The following is a 13,190-nucleotide window of genomic DNA, read 5'->3' as shown; positions in this document are numbered from 1 at the left end:
CAGATTCTGCTGACCAGCTGTGGGGCCTGGAGCAAATTTCTGCCATCCCTGAGCCTCAGTTTCCTCACAGTGAGGTTGGACTTGATGAATCCAAGGCCACTCGTGTGCTAAGTCAGCGATGATACGAACCATCTCATGGGAGCTAGCCGTCTGCATCTCTTCCCCACTCCATGTACATGTTGGTAGCTTGAAGCTGGCCGTTGTGGAAAGATTTATGCCATGCAAATTGGCAAATGCAGCAAATCAGAACTTTTTTTTTTTCTTAGGAGAGCCGGTTGTTAAGGATTCCCGTCACACCACTGTCTAAGGCCCATAATGGATCCTAGTTTCCTTGACCATGGCCCCAACAATGGGCAAGACAGAGTGGTGCCTGGTGGGAGCACATGTGGGTCCAGTTCAGCTCACTGTCGGTGTCCTGCATCCCAAGCCCTGTGCTGGAGACTGGGAAGGCAGTGATGGGGCAGAGGCTCAGAGAGGTTAAGTGACTTGCCCGAGCTCACATAGCCTCCAGCCCTGCCTTCAGGGAGTTTACAATCCGAGGAAAAGGGCAGGCTCTGAAACAGTCAAGGGTATGGGCACTAGAGCAGGAACCATCCAACTGTGCTTGAGGATGTGGGAGGGCCACGAGAAGTTAGTAAGGGAAAGGTAGGGAGGGCGGTCCAGGCAGAGGGAACCGTGTGTGCAAAGGCACAGAGGAGTGAAAGCGCCCGAGGAGTTCAACCGAGATTCAGCACAGTGGGGTGCCCCATGGGAGTGTGATGGTGGCAGAATGCCATTCTGAGTTGGAAGTTGTCATTCTGAGTTCCCCCTAATGGGGGAAGGAGTCCTGGAGTCTGTGTAGAGGCCCGTCCGAGTCAGTGCCAGGCCCGGGCTCTGAGCTCTTGCTGGGAGCTCAGCATTCATTCATTCACTCACCCAGCACCAGCTCTGCCGTGCGTGCTCTGTGTACTGGGGAGACGGAGAGGAAGTGCTCACCGGTAGTTGGAGGGACAGACCTGGGATCGAAGGAGTCCCCTGCAGTGGGCTAGCTGAACGCAGTGTCATGGAACCAAGGAGATGGGCCCCAAAGCCCTTCCTGAGAATCAGCCGAGATCCTCAAGAAGGGCTTGGGGAGAAGAAGAAAAGGGCAGAGCACTTTCCATCCCCACCACGCCCAGAGCCGCAGTCCAGAGGGCTTCCTTCCCCATCTCTCTGAGTCCTCAGACCTTGGGCTGGAGCTGGACCATCCTTCTGGCTGAACGTCACTGTCCCTTCCAGCAGGGTTTCTCACCTTAGCACTATAGACATGTGGGGGCTGAGTCATTCATCTTTATGGAGGGCTGTGCTGTGGCCCCTGAAGGGCAGAATCACCCTGGTTGAGAACTGCTGCTCAAAAGCAAATGAACTTGCCTGATTGTATTTTGGGTGAGCTGTTAATACAATAGCAAGAAAAAATTGGTGTTCTTGGAGGCGGAGTAAAAATTCAATCAGCTCTTAACCAATGCATGAGTTACAGGTGAATTCCAAAAGGCACAGAACTGTTTCCCATCCATGCTGCTGGCCATGCCTTGTTCCCTAATTCATAAATCAAACAAGAAAAGAATCTCCCGTGTGCCAGAATTCTAATGATTAAATTATCAACGTGGAAGACAACTGCAGGCACAAAATAATCTTTCCCCAGGAACTCTTTAGTCGTTTCTCAGGCTCATAAAGGTTTATGGAAGATGTTCTCCAAAACTGACTAATTCTGTGCACAGGCACAAGAACCTTGAAAGAAATGATCAGAGAGCTCAGAACACAGAGCTGGAATAAGAGGAACGACATTCTTCCTTAGTGGGCATTTCCATGGAGGCGGTATAGAAGCACTCCACTGTAAATCATTTCCTAGAATTCTCACCAAAACCCCATTGGATGTCATGCTATCTGTGTCAGTTCACATGTGTCTAGAAATGCAGGCTCAGAGAGCTAGAACACTTAGCCCACGGTCTTATAGCTGGTAAGGAGTCCGGGTCTGACTCTGCTTTTCAGTGCTGTGTGTTACCAACCCCATCAGCCGATTCATTTTACAGGTGGAAAAACTGAGGCCGCCTGAGAAAGCAGAACAGATATGTCAATAATAGCTCACTTTTCCATTGCGCCCCATGGGCACCGAATCACTTTCGTATTCTTTTTCTCATTTCATTCTCTCAAAAAACGTGAAAGGCCGTCAGGGCATCTTTTTTTGTTTTTTGTTTTTTGTTTTTTCTTTAGTGGTACTCGGGCCTCTCACTGTTGCGGCCTCTCCCGCTGCGGAGCACAGGCCCGGACGCACAGGCTCAGCGGCCATGGCTCACGGGCCCAGCCGCTCCGCGGCATGTGGGATCTTCCCGGACCGGGGCACGAACCCATGTCCCCCTTATCGGCAGGCGGACTCTCAACCACTGAGCCACCAGGGAAGCCCCTGTCAGGGCATCTTTTAGGCCCATCTCCAGCCCCCTCCTTCCCCAAGGTATCTATTACTGTCAAGAGGCTCTGAGCCCCGGGAACATCTCCCACAAAAGCAGTAGTGATAAGTTATTCCTTTCAGAGGTATTTACGTTTTAGAAGAAACCCTAGGGAAAGGGCACTGCTTAACCCAAAAGAATGAAGGTTGGAGGGGAAACTTTAGGCCTGGTAGCATCTGGTCGAGGGAGGGCTTCACTTCTGCAAGTGGAGAGAGAGATGTGTGGTTCCCAAAAGACGTCAGTGTTAGACAGACATCTGCTTCTGGGTGCTTCCATGAATAAGTGTGACGTGAACTTAACTGAAGGCGTTGCAGGGGAAGAGCTGGGAAAGGGGAAGGGACTGGGTCTTGCCTACGCAGCAGAGGGCACTTTTCTCAGTTCCTTCTTCCTAAACCCAGACTGTGTCTCAGGTCTCCCGACCAGGCTGATCCCAGGGTCGCCCCCTGTCATGAGAGTCAGGAGAAAACAGGAAGGCTCCTCTTCCAGGGGTGACCACCCCCCACCCAGCAAACCACCGTCCCCTTGCCCTGGGCAGGGAGCGGCTCACAAGGAGAGCCTCACACTCACCACCTTCTGCCTCCTTCCTCTCCCAGGGAAGTCCTACGGGGCAGACGACTTCCTGCCGGTGCTCATGTATGTGCTGGCCCGCAGCAATCTCACGGAGATGCTTCTCAACGTGGAGTACATGATGGAGCTCATGGACCCTGCCCTGCAGCTGGGGGAGGGTGAGTCACCTCCCCAGGCCCATCTCCGGAACCCTGGGGCCCATTGCCCACTCCTGACCCAGCCACACCAAAGGCTTGCTGGAGGGCCCAACAATTACCTCCTGGATGCCAGACTCCACTAAGCCCTGGGACACAACAGTGCCTGACACAGCCCCTGTCCTGGGGGACTCACAGACTAGCAGGGGAGCTGGGCCAGTAAAGAGACCTTGTCACCTATGCTAGACAAGGGAAGCCCAGAGAGTACCAGAGCACGTTACTCAGGCTGTGCAATCAGGGAAGGCTTCCTGGAGGAGGTGATGCCTGAGCTGAGCATTGAAGGATAAATAGGGGCCAGTCAGATAAAGAAGGGGGAGAGGCAGTCTTCACAAAGGGAACAGCAGTTGCTGGCAGTGTACAGGATAAGGGAACAATGGTCAGCTCTTAGACAGGGGTGGCCCTGGGGACTCAGCCCCCTGCTCATCCAGATCTGGGCCAGGTACCCGTCAGTGGGAGGAGGGTAATGCTGTGGTGTGGGCAAGAGGCCAGGCACTCTCCTGTAGGATGATGGCAGGGGTGTAATTTGTCCCACCCTCACCTTCCCTTCCCTTTCCTCCTTCCTGCCACTTCGTCCCGTACACTTAGCCTCGGCCACCCCTCCACCAAGAATCCCTGAGGTGCAGCCATCCCAGATAGCAGTTCTGAGGGAGCCCCAGGCTCCCTCTGAGACACCACCCCCAAAAGGGTGAAAAGACTCTTAGGCCCCCAGTGGCCCCTTTGGGCTTTGTGGTTCTTGAGATAAGCTGGCCCTCTTTGCATCTGTTTGCATTTTTAGACTGTGTCGGTCTCTGGGGGGGACAGTATGACGTGACTGGTTCTGTGAGTTCTTGGAAGCTCAGGGGAGCGTGTAAAGCTGTGCAGGACTGGCCCGCCCCCGTGGTTTGTCGTAGAGTCATAGAGAGTGTCAGGGAAAGAGCCCTTTGGCGGGTGGAAGGATGGAGCGAGGCTGTGGGGCTCTGCACTTGATCTCAGCACTGGCCGTCTCTCTGGCAGTGGTCGGCCCTGCCCTGGCCGCCGTGGCTCCTGTTCCGTCCACGGCCTGCATCCTTGCTGCCAGACAGGACTCCAGGCCAGGCGCAGTGGCGAACAGGGACAGGACAGGGACATCCTTGGCCCAACTCCCCTCTCCTTATGGACCTGAAGCCCCCCGCCCCAATCCTGTCATAGCCTCCTGTGATCCTTCTTCCTGTTCCCGAAACCCACAGGGGGTTCGGGTGGGAAAGCTGAGGTCCTGCAGGCAGGAGAGCTAGTCTGTTCGGGGCTACATTAAGTATTTTTAAAAATTGAAGTATGGTTGATTTATAAGATTGTGTTTCAGGTGTACAGCAAAGTGATTCAATTATATCTATATATGTTTTTCAGATTATTTTCCATTATAGGTTATTACAAGATATTGAATATAGTTCTCTGTGCTACACAGTAAATCCTTGTTGCCTATCTATTTTACGTATAGGACTACATTAAGTATTTTTGAGGCAAGCCAAGTACAAATGAATACATAAAGATCTTAAACATTCCACATGTTCTGACCCAAAGCTGCCTGAATACCCTGCAGCCTGCCCCTTTTAGACTTAAGGGTCAGAGCCCCTGCCCCACCTCTGGACCTGTGGGGAAATTTCTAAGGGATCTATGAGGTGTTTGCTGGAAGAAAAGATGGCAGGGCAGAGCCTCGCATGCCACCACGTACCGCCCCTCCCAGCAGACCCTGCCCAGGGCAGCTCTGAGGACCATGCTGCACACACCAGGAGGTGGGCTGTGTGGCATGGGTGCCTCTCTCTCTTCCTACGCCCATAGCCAGGGTGGGAGGTCACAGCAGCCAGGACAGCCCAGCCTCACAGGTGTTGGACTCCGACAGAAGGATGACTTGGGGGTCTCCAGCATGGGCAGGAGCTTCCACCCAAGTCTGCCAGCTGGTAGACCTCCATCTAGACATATCTGGGCCCAAGAGCTGGAGGACGGAGCGCCAGGCGGGCAGTGTTCCTGAGTTTCCCCAGCTTCACCCTCCTGTCTTTGCTGGGTGGTGGCCCACAGGGTGCTCCGTCACCAAAGCCTCTGAGGTGCAGTGAAAAGAGGGGCTTGCCTGGGAGGTGGGGGGGTGGGGAGAAGCAGAGGCCCTGCTGGCCAGTCCCCGCCCGTGATGCTCTGCAGAGTCAGACATGCCCGGGACAAGGGCAGGCCCCTGGGAAGTCCCTGCTCTTGGGAACTTGTTACTCCATCCTAAGAGGAGAACTAACACAGGGTGTAGAAAAAAGAGCAGTTTGGAGGCTGGATTTGGTCCCAGTTCTGCCTCTGATCGGCTGGAGACCTTGGGCAAGTCACTTAACCTCTCTGGCTTGGAAAAGGGAAGGCATTGGGCTAGATTTGGGGTTTTCAGACCATCTGGGCACCTTCTGCAGAGGCAGCTGGGGGAAGGATGAGAGATGGAGGGGGCCTCTGCCTTCTTGTGTTTCACAGTCTGAACAAACACATCTGCATTCACCAAAAAGCCTGCAAGACCGTCACATTCTTTCAACTGGTTCCACGTGCTGGAATTTGGCAAAGATTGTGACTGGGTCCCACTTTTTCGCAGCAGGCTTCTGGAGAGTGAGAGATCAGGGACTTCCTGTAAGAAGTAGAGAGGACCTGAACGCTGGCCTGATGGGACCCTGACCCCTTTCTCCCCCGTCTCTCTGCAGCTCCCACCACTCTGGGCAATTACAGGGCAGATGGGAGACCCAGGCAGCTGCTGGGCACCTGGCTGGAGCCAGCTCAAAATACAAACCTCTCCAGAAGCACCCTCATAGATTCCTTTATCCACATCCCGTCTGCACCCTGGCCGACAGCTGGCCATCCTGGGCTAGAAATCTCTTAAGAGAGGCAATGCGGTTTTCCCATCAATGGACAGCACCCTCTCCCTGAAGAGAACGCTCGACTCCAAAACTCACAGTGCGAGGAGTTGCCTGCCACCTAGTGGTCATGGAAGGAACTGCAGGACCCCCAAGTCCAAGGGAAGTCTACTGGGAGAGCCAGGAGGCTGTAAAAAAAAGCAGGGCTTGAGCAGGCAGGAGTGCACCGGCAGGGCTTCGAGTTCCTCCCCTTTGCCCAAGAGGGTGGGGAACCTCCAGAGCAGCTCCCTTAGGTCACCTAACCACCGTGCAATACTCGCATGTTACCGAGCACTGCACTTTACGTGTATTGATCTCGTTTACTTTCCACAACGTTATGGATTTTCCAGATGAGGAAATGGGAGCATAGAGGACACTAACTCACCTGAGAGCACAGGGCTCTCTGCCGAAGACTGAGACCTAAACCCTGCTCTCTGACTCCAAAACTGACCATTCGCAGTCAGCACACTGCACTCAGCTCCTCCCTTCCCAGCCAGGGGGATGTGATCACGATGGGAAACAGGACCATGGGTGAATGCCAACTAGAGGACAGGGCTCTCTGCCAGCAAGGGCTGGAGGCACCAAGGAAGCCTTCTTGCACACCCAGGCTTTGAGCTGGGCTGGGAAAGGAGACCCATGAGAGGTCTGCCGGCCCTTCTCTGATAAGGGACACCAAGCCAAGTTCCATGCTGGCCTTGATACACCTATTTCAAAAGCTGTCTTCTTCCTACACTGCCATGAAAGGGCGAGTGATCCTGTGGCAATAAACCCCTTTGTCTCGTCCCCCGCCCACCCCAGTCAGGGTATGAACTTTTCCCATACTGGTTGTGAAATCTGTAGGAATATGTAGGCAGCTTCATCCAGTGGAGCAGTTAGGAATGCTTTGGGCTGCAAATAATTACGATGTAATAATAATGGTTTAAATCAGAGTGAGGGACTGGTTTGTCTCTTGCATCAAGAAGTCCTGGGGTAAGCAGCTGATAATGGTGGCAGCTTTTAGCCCCGCCATCAGGAAATCGTAGACCCAGCTCTTTCCATTGCTCTTCAGGATGCGAACTTTTGTCTTTGTGCCTATCACCTCTGATCACAAACAGCCGCTGTGCCTCCAGGCTCACCTCTGTGTTCCAGAAAAGAGGAAGGGGGACAGACAGAAACCAGAAGGGATACAGTAACTGAGTCTGTCCCTTGCAAAAGGCTTTCCTGGAAGCGCCACTCAGGGACTTCCACTTACATCTAAGTAGCCGGAACGGGGTCTCCTGCCCTCTACCCTGAACTACAAGAGAATCTAGGAAGTGAGCATTTTCAGTTGAGTGCGGCTTTACCCCACAAAAGTAGAGTTCAGTTAATTAGGAAGAGAGAGAAGATGGGATTTGGGCGGCTCACTAGCAGATGGGCCTCATGTCAAAACTCATTGCCCTGGTACCCAAAGGGCTGGGGAGAGGCTTGGTGAGTGGGAAGGAGGCCCAGGGAAGACCTTGGCCAAGCCACCCTGCCCCCTCTAGAGTGAGGGGCGAAACAAGGCTAGTGCTTCTGAAACATTTTAACCAAAGCCTCCGAGGAGCCAAGGAGAGGAAACTTGTAAGCATCTGTGCAAATTGTTATCTTTTATTTTAACACTTCATGTAAATTTTGTAGTCTGAAGTATTTCGAAGCTTAAATTAGGAAACATTAGGTATTAGGAATATGTGTGAATTAACTTAAGGTAAAAAGAAATGGAGAAATAAATGAATCAAAGTTTTTACTTTCCTTAAATCTTTAAAAAATAGTGTGTGATAGTATGACTGTAATTAAAATTTTCTCCACATATTTTTAAGTCGTTTTTTAAAATAGGGTATATATGACACATACAGTGTGGAGTCTCCCACCCACCCATGTCTCCAAGGCACCCCTTTCCCCACCCTAAAGACATCCGTGGTTCTTGTGTATCTTTACATTGTAAAGCTCATTGTAAAACTAAAAACTCATTTTAAAACATCACTTAAATACAAGCAAGAGTTACGTCCCAAAAGGAACGAGCTTTGATCAGGGCCGTACAGATCAGGGCTGGACTTGAAGCTTGTGGGGCTGCGGTGGGCACAGAGCTGAAGTTGGGCCGGTGACCAACGGGGTGGCAGGCGCATCCTTGCAGCGGCGATGGGTGGGGCTTACAGAGGTGGGCGGGGCGGGCCGAGCTGGGACCAGCCCCCTCCCTTTGGGGGTGGGCGGAGTCGGTCCTGGCTCAGCCTCCACACCCTTTCCCCCCCGCAGGTTCCTACTATCTGACCACCACCTACGGGGCCCTGGAGCACATCAAGAACTACGACAAGATCACGGTGACCCGGCAGCTGAGCGTGGAGGTGCAGGACTCCATCCACCGCTGGGAGCGCCGGCGCACGCTCAACAAGGCCCGGGCCTCCCGCTCCTCCGTGCAGGTGACGCCTGGGGCAGAGGGTGGGAGGGGGGACGCCTGGGACAGACGGTGGGAGGGACCTTGCCCCAGACCATCTCTACTGCCCGCCGGCTAACAAGCCTGACGCCGACTGGCTGCTCTGGCCAGCCAGCCCAGCCCCCAGGGGCGTTCACGTGGGAGGCAAAGACACCGGCTCTCGCCTGCCAGCGTGTGCCCAGCCCAGTGGCGGTTGCGGGGTGGGAGTGGAAGTTAAGGGGTGGAGACTACAAAAGTATCAGCAGGCCTCGGTGGGCAAACATGGTAGGGATATGGGACATTTATCCACTCTTCCTTAGCACCTATGATGTCGCAGCAGGCTGTTAGGGCTGGAGATGTGAACAGTAAGTCGTCCCAGTGAGAAGCCCACGAGGGCCCATTCCCACCTGTGCTTCCCACCCCTTCCCATTCCTGCCCCTCATTCCTTATGGTCTGGGTTAGATGCCCTCCTCTGTGCTTCCTGCTGCTCCTTCGCCCTTTACAGCACATATACACTGTATTGTAACCATCTGTGTACGAAGCTATCACCCTGAGAGAGCAGGGCCCATTGCTCACGTGTCTTAGGGGTCCCAAGCCCAGGGCCTGGGACAGAGTGAGACTGGGGTGCATGCAGAATGGCCAGAGTTAGGACAGTGAGCCAGGCTGCAACCCAGAGCTGTAAACAGCTCTACAGACTCACTTACCTGGCACCCAGAGCTCGCTGGACCTGAACCCCACGCCCGGCTTTCCAGATGGCCCTTCTGTAACCAGCAGAGCCCAGGCCTGGGAGGCAAGAGGCTCAAGGTGTGGACCCAGCTCTGTACTAGCTTGCTGTGTGACCCCGAGCAGTGTCTGCTCTCTCTGGGACTCAGTTTTCCTATCAGCTCAGGGGGACTCTGGACTCTTTGAGCTCTGCCTCCCCAGTACCTGTTCTAGGCAGCCAAGCTGATGTCCCCTCTCCTCTAATCAATGGTGTCTTGATAATGTTCAGTAACTGGTTCTCTGGGGAGGGAAGGAAAAAAACCCTCTGATTTCAGCTTCTGTCGATTTCCATGGTATAAATGCTCCCACCATGGCTGATTTCAAGCTACTAACTTGGCATCACTGAACTTGGAGTTGGGAAGCGGGTATGAGCCAGCATGAGTTGGCAAGTACCAGCTCCAGCACACCACCACTCCCCACCGCCTCCTGGGACAGCTGTCCCTCCACCAGCTCTTGGAATGTGGACACTCTTGGTCCAAGCCTGACGCAGGCATTCCTTACTTCTTGCTTCCACCCTGTGGATTCCCAGTGCTGAGCCAGGCAGCGCATCAGTGCCTCCCCCTTAGGGAGGCAAAGCTCAGGAAGAGGCTTGGGATGAGGAGTCTCTGGGTTATGGGGAGGTCACCACCCTCTTCCTCCTCCCCCGGTGCCTCCTCTGCACCCCATGCCCTAAATCCCTCCCCTGGGAGTGAAGGCCCGGAGCTTGACCGTCATCAGGTGTAAAGGGCCCTTGGGAGGCCTAACGGGGGACAAGGAGAGCACAGGCAGCCACTGAGACCCAAGGAAGTGGGTGGGCTTTCCTCTCCCGGAAGAAAGACTCTTGGCACAGAGCCTGCCCTTCACACGCATTCACTACTCTGCAGCCATAATTACCACCATTCTGAAGCGGTCATCGCCCTCATGGTCCACCTCCCCCTCATCAGGAGACGGCTGTGCTGCCACCATCCTTCCACGAGGGGGCAGCCCTGCACACACCACTTCCTACCCGTCCTCTGGGTCCTCGGGGGAAGGGGGACTCTTCCAGGCTCTGAGCTAGTTTTATGTGCTTCCTCACAGCCACGTAGTAAGGACTGGTTTTATCCCCAGTTGACAGTTGAGGAAATGGAGACTCAGAAAGGTGTAGGTCACACAGTGGGAGCAGATTCAAAGCCAGGCAGGGACTCCTTCCACCATCTCTGGTGGAGGAAGGTGTGAGTGTGATGTTCTGTGCGAATGCTCCCATCCCCAGCCTCGCAGGCATCGCCTCACCCTTGCCCACGTAGCTTACGAGGTGCAACTCCTCCACCTGTCCTAAAGCCCCCATCCTTCAGGCCCAGCTCCCCAATCCCTTTCCCCTAAGTCTTCTCCCCCGCCCTTCCCTGCCTGCCTGCTCCCCCTCGGAACACCACGCTTCTCACCCCCAGGCTCTTCCAGCCCTAAGGCCTGAACTGTTCTACCTGCCTTAGCTGCCCCAGCTGAGCCATGGATGCTGGGGGTGGGTCTGAACCTCTGGTTTTATTTATGCTGCCCTGCGTGCCCAGCATAGCTCCTGGGAGGAAGAGGGGCTCAGGGAGGAAGAGATGAGAAAGTGAGTGACAGATGAATCAATGATGGCGAGCCCGTGGACTGGCCACCAGGGGGCGGGCGCTCTCACTCATTGCCGAGACTGCAAGCCAACCGACTGACCTGGAATGGTCGGCCCCATCGAGAGCTGAGGCTCAGAGAGGGAAGGCCCTTGCCTGAGATCACACAGCAGGGTCAGCTGCAGGTGCCCCGACTGCCAGCCTCACGACCCCTCCTGCCATCCATCCGCTCTCTACAGAGAGGACCCCTGGGGTACAGAGAGTCCAAAGGACTTGTTCAAGACCACGCAGCTCCTCACTCCTGCCCAAGCTCCCAGCATCGGGACGGGGGTGAGACCCGACGCCGGTGACCCACGCCCCCTGCATCTCGCCCCATAGGACTTCATCTGCGTGTCGTACCTGGAGCCCGAGCAGCAGTCACGGACGCTGGCGTCGCGGGCGGACACGTTGGCCGAGGTGCTGTGCGCTCAGTGCGCAGAGAAGTTCGAGGTGGTGCAGCCCCAGGACCACCGGCTCTTCGTGCTGGTGGACGGACGCTGCTTCCAGCTGGCCGACGAGGCGCTGCCGCACCGCATCAAGGGCTACCTGCTGCGGAGCGAGCCCAAGCGCGACTTCCACTTCGTGTACCGGCCCCTGGACGGCGGCGGGGGCAGCGGGGGGCCGCCCTGCCTCGTGGTGCGGGAGCCCAACTTCCTGTGAGGCCGGGGCTGCAGCCCCTCCAAAGGCAGTGTTCACCCAGGTGGAGAAGCCGTCAGAAGACCCGGTCCGCGCCCTCACCCCACACACTCACACTCAGCCACACCCACACACGCACGCACACACTCTCCCAACAGGAATGCCCACGCGTCACACGTGCTCACAACCCACTGAGCGCGCGTAGACCAGCGTGACTTAAGCAACGTGATCAGTGGCCCCCAGCTTGCTTCCTGAAGGAGAGTCGTAGCCCCCTAGAGGCCACGTTATTCATTAGGCAGAAAGGGAAACGGCTCAGAGGGAGAAGGGACTCTCCAGCCCCCTGAAGCAGAGTCCAAGCCCGGCCCCTGTTCACACACAGCCCCTCAGGCCAGTCCCTCTGCCCCTGCCCCCCATGCCCGCCCGATCCTCAGTCTTTCCGGGGAGGGCTTCCCGTTTCCCCAGGACTGTCCTCAGGAGGAGTGGCCTGGCCCCAGCTGCTCCCACGCCCCTCTTCCCACAGGATGGAGCTGGGATGCTCTGGACCCTCCCAGCATCTCAGGAGCAGCTCAGGGTGTGTGGGGAGACAGCCCTCCCCCGATCCCTGCATAAGAGCCTGCACTTGGCTCTCAGCACCACAGCCCCGCTGCAGCTCCCAAGCCCCTCCAGGAGCAGCCGGACGTGCACTGGGACCTCCAAGTGAAGCCGGCTCCGTGGCTCCGTGGGTGAGCGCAGCCTCGGCCACGGGGGACATTGACAGGGCCGTTGCCGTCGGGGGCACCCCAGGGCTGTGGCACCTGTGGCAAGAGGCACCGTGTGGGGAGTGTTTAATAAAAGCCCTTTTGAAAAGGCGTCTCCTTTTCCCGGGCTAGAGCTCTGCTCAGCCAGCCAGGCCCCCCGTTAACAGCCTAATCCCCTTCCCAGGTGGAGTACAGAAGACCACCTCCTTTCCACCGAGGACCCTATGTTTTGACAGAATCTGCAGCGTACTCTCAGCCCTCCGGGCCCTGGCCCCTGTCTGCCCCTCAGCCTGGTCATCTCCTGTCTCCTCCCACCCACGGTTCCCATCATTCCTGCCTCTGCCGCCTAGCCCAGGAATACCGTTCCATATAGTCTTTGCGTGGTCAAACTCTCTTTATCCTTCAAAGCCCGTCTCCTCCCCCTGGAGGAAGTCAGCCTTCTCCGACTTCCTAGGCTGGCCAGATAGTCCCTGTCTATGGCCCCCAGCCCCCTCGGATCATCTCTCACAAGAGATAGCTCATCAAATTGCATTTGTCTGTTGATATTTCTGCTTTCTCCACCGAATTTGGACCCTTCATGTCTGTGTCCTCAGCACTGATTAAAATATGTGTTTGCTGAGTGCCTGTTAAATGTCAGCACTCTCCTAGGCCCTGGGAAACAGCAGAGAGCAAAACAGACGAAGCTCACTTGGAGCCCCAGTGTGAACAGCAGTGAGCGGTGCGCCCAGGGCAGGTGGGCTGGACTCGCCCGGATTATACCCCTGGGCAGCAACCAGCTCGTTCACCAGTCAGCAAACACCTGTCGAACTCTGGCTCCAGGCCAGCCCTGTGTGAGATGCAGGGATTGCTCCAGGATGCAGCCGGCCAGCCCTGGAGGACTTTCCAGGCCGGGGCTCGGTATAACAGACATGACAAAACGCAAACAGCTTCTGCTCTGAGGCCACCCTCAGATCAGAAGCTGAG

General features: G+C 55.6%; 1 protein-coding gene across 2 annotated transcripts in view; it reads left to right on the top strand.

The window, feature by feature from the left end:
• The window catches only part of RIN3 (Ras and Rab interactor 3), a gene marked incomplete at its 5' end in the record, with an annotated part of 118,161 nt that extends 105,453 nt beyond the window's left edge, over positions 1 to 12,708 (top strand). For both annotated transcript variants that reach the window (XM_082853929.1, XM_082853930.1), the window contains 3 exons: positions 3,056 to 3,187; positions 8,335 to 8,498; positions 11,194 to 12,708. In XM_082853929.1, coding sequence (XP_082710055.1) covers positions 3,056 to 3,187; positions 8,335 to 8,498; positions 11,194 to 11,514 — 617 coding nt within the window. In that variant the 3' untranslated portion in view covers positions 11,515 to 12,708. The remainder of the gene's footprint in view (positions 1 to 3,055; positions 3,188 to 8,334; positions 8,499 to 11,193) is intronic.
• Positions 12,709 to 13,190: the final 482 nt, after the last annotated feature.

Source organism: Leucopleurus acutus (assembly GCF_964270905.1).
Source record: "Leucopleurus acutus genome assembly, chromosome: 1".
NCBI lineage: Eukaryota > Metazoa > Chordata > Mammalia > Artiodactyla > Delphinidae > Leucopleurus > Leucopleurus acutus.
The sequence above is the reverse complement of the archived record's forward strand: the minus strand, read 5'-3'. Positions and strand labels throughout refer to the sequence as shown.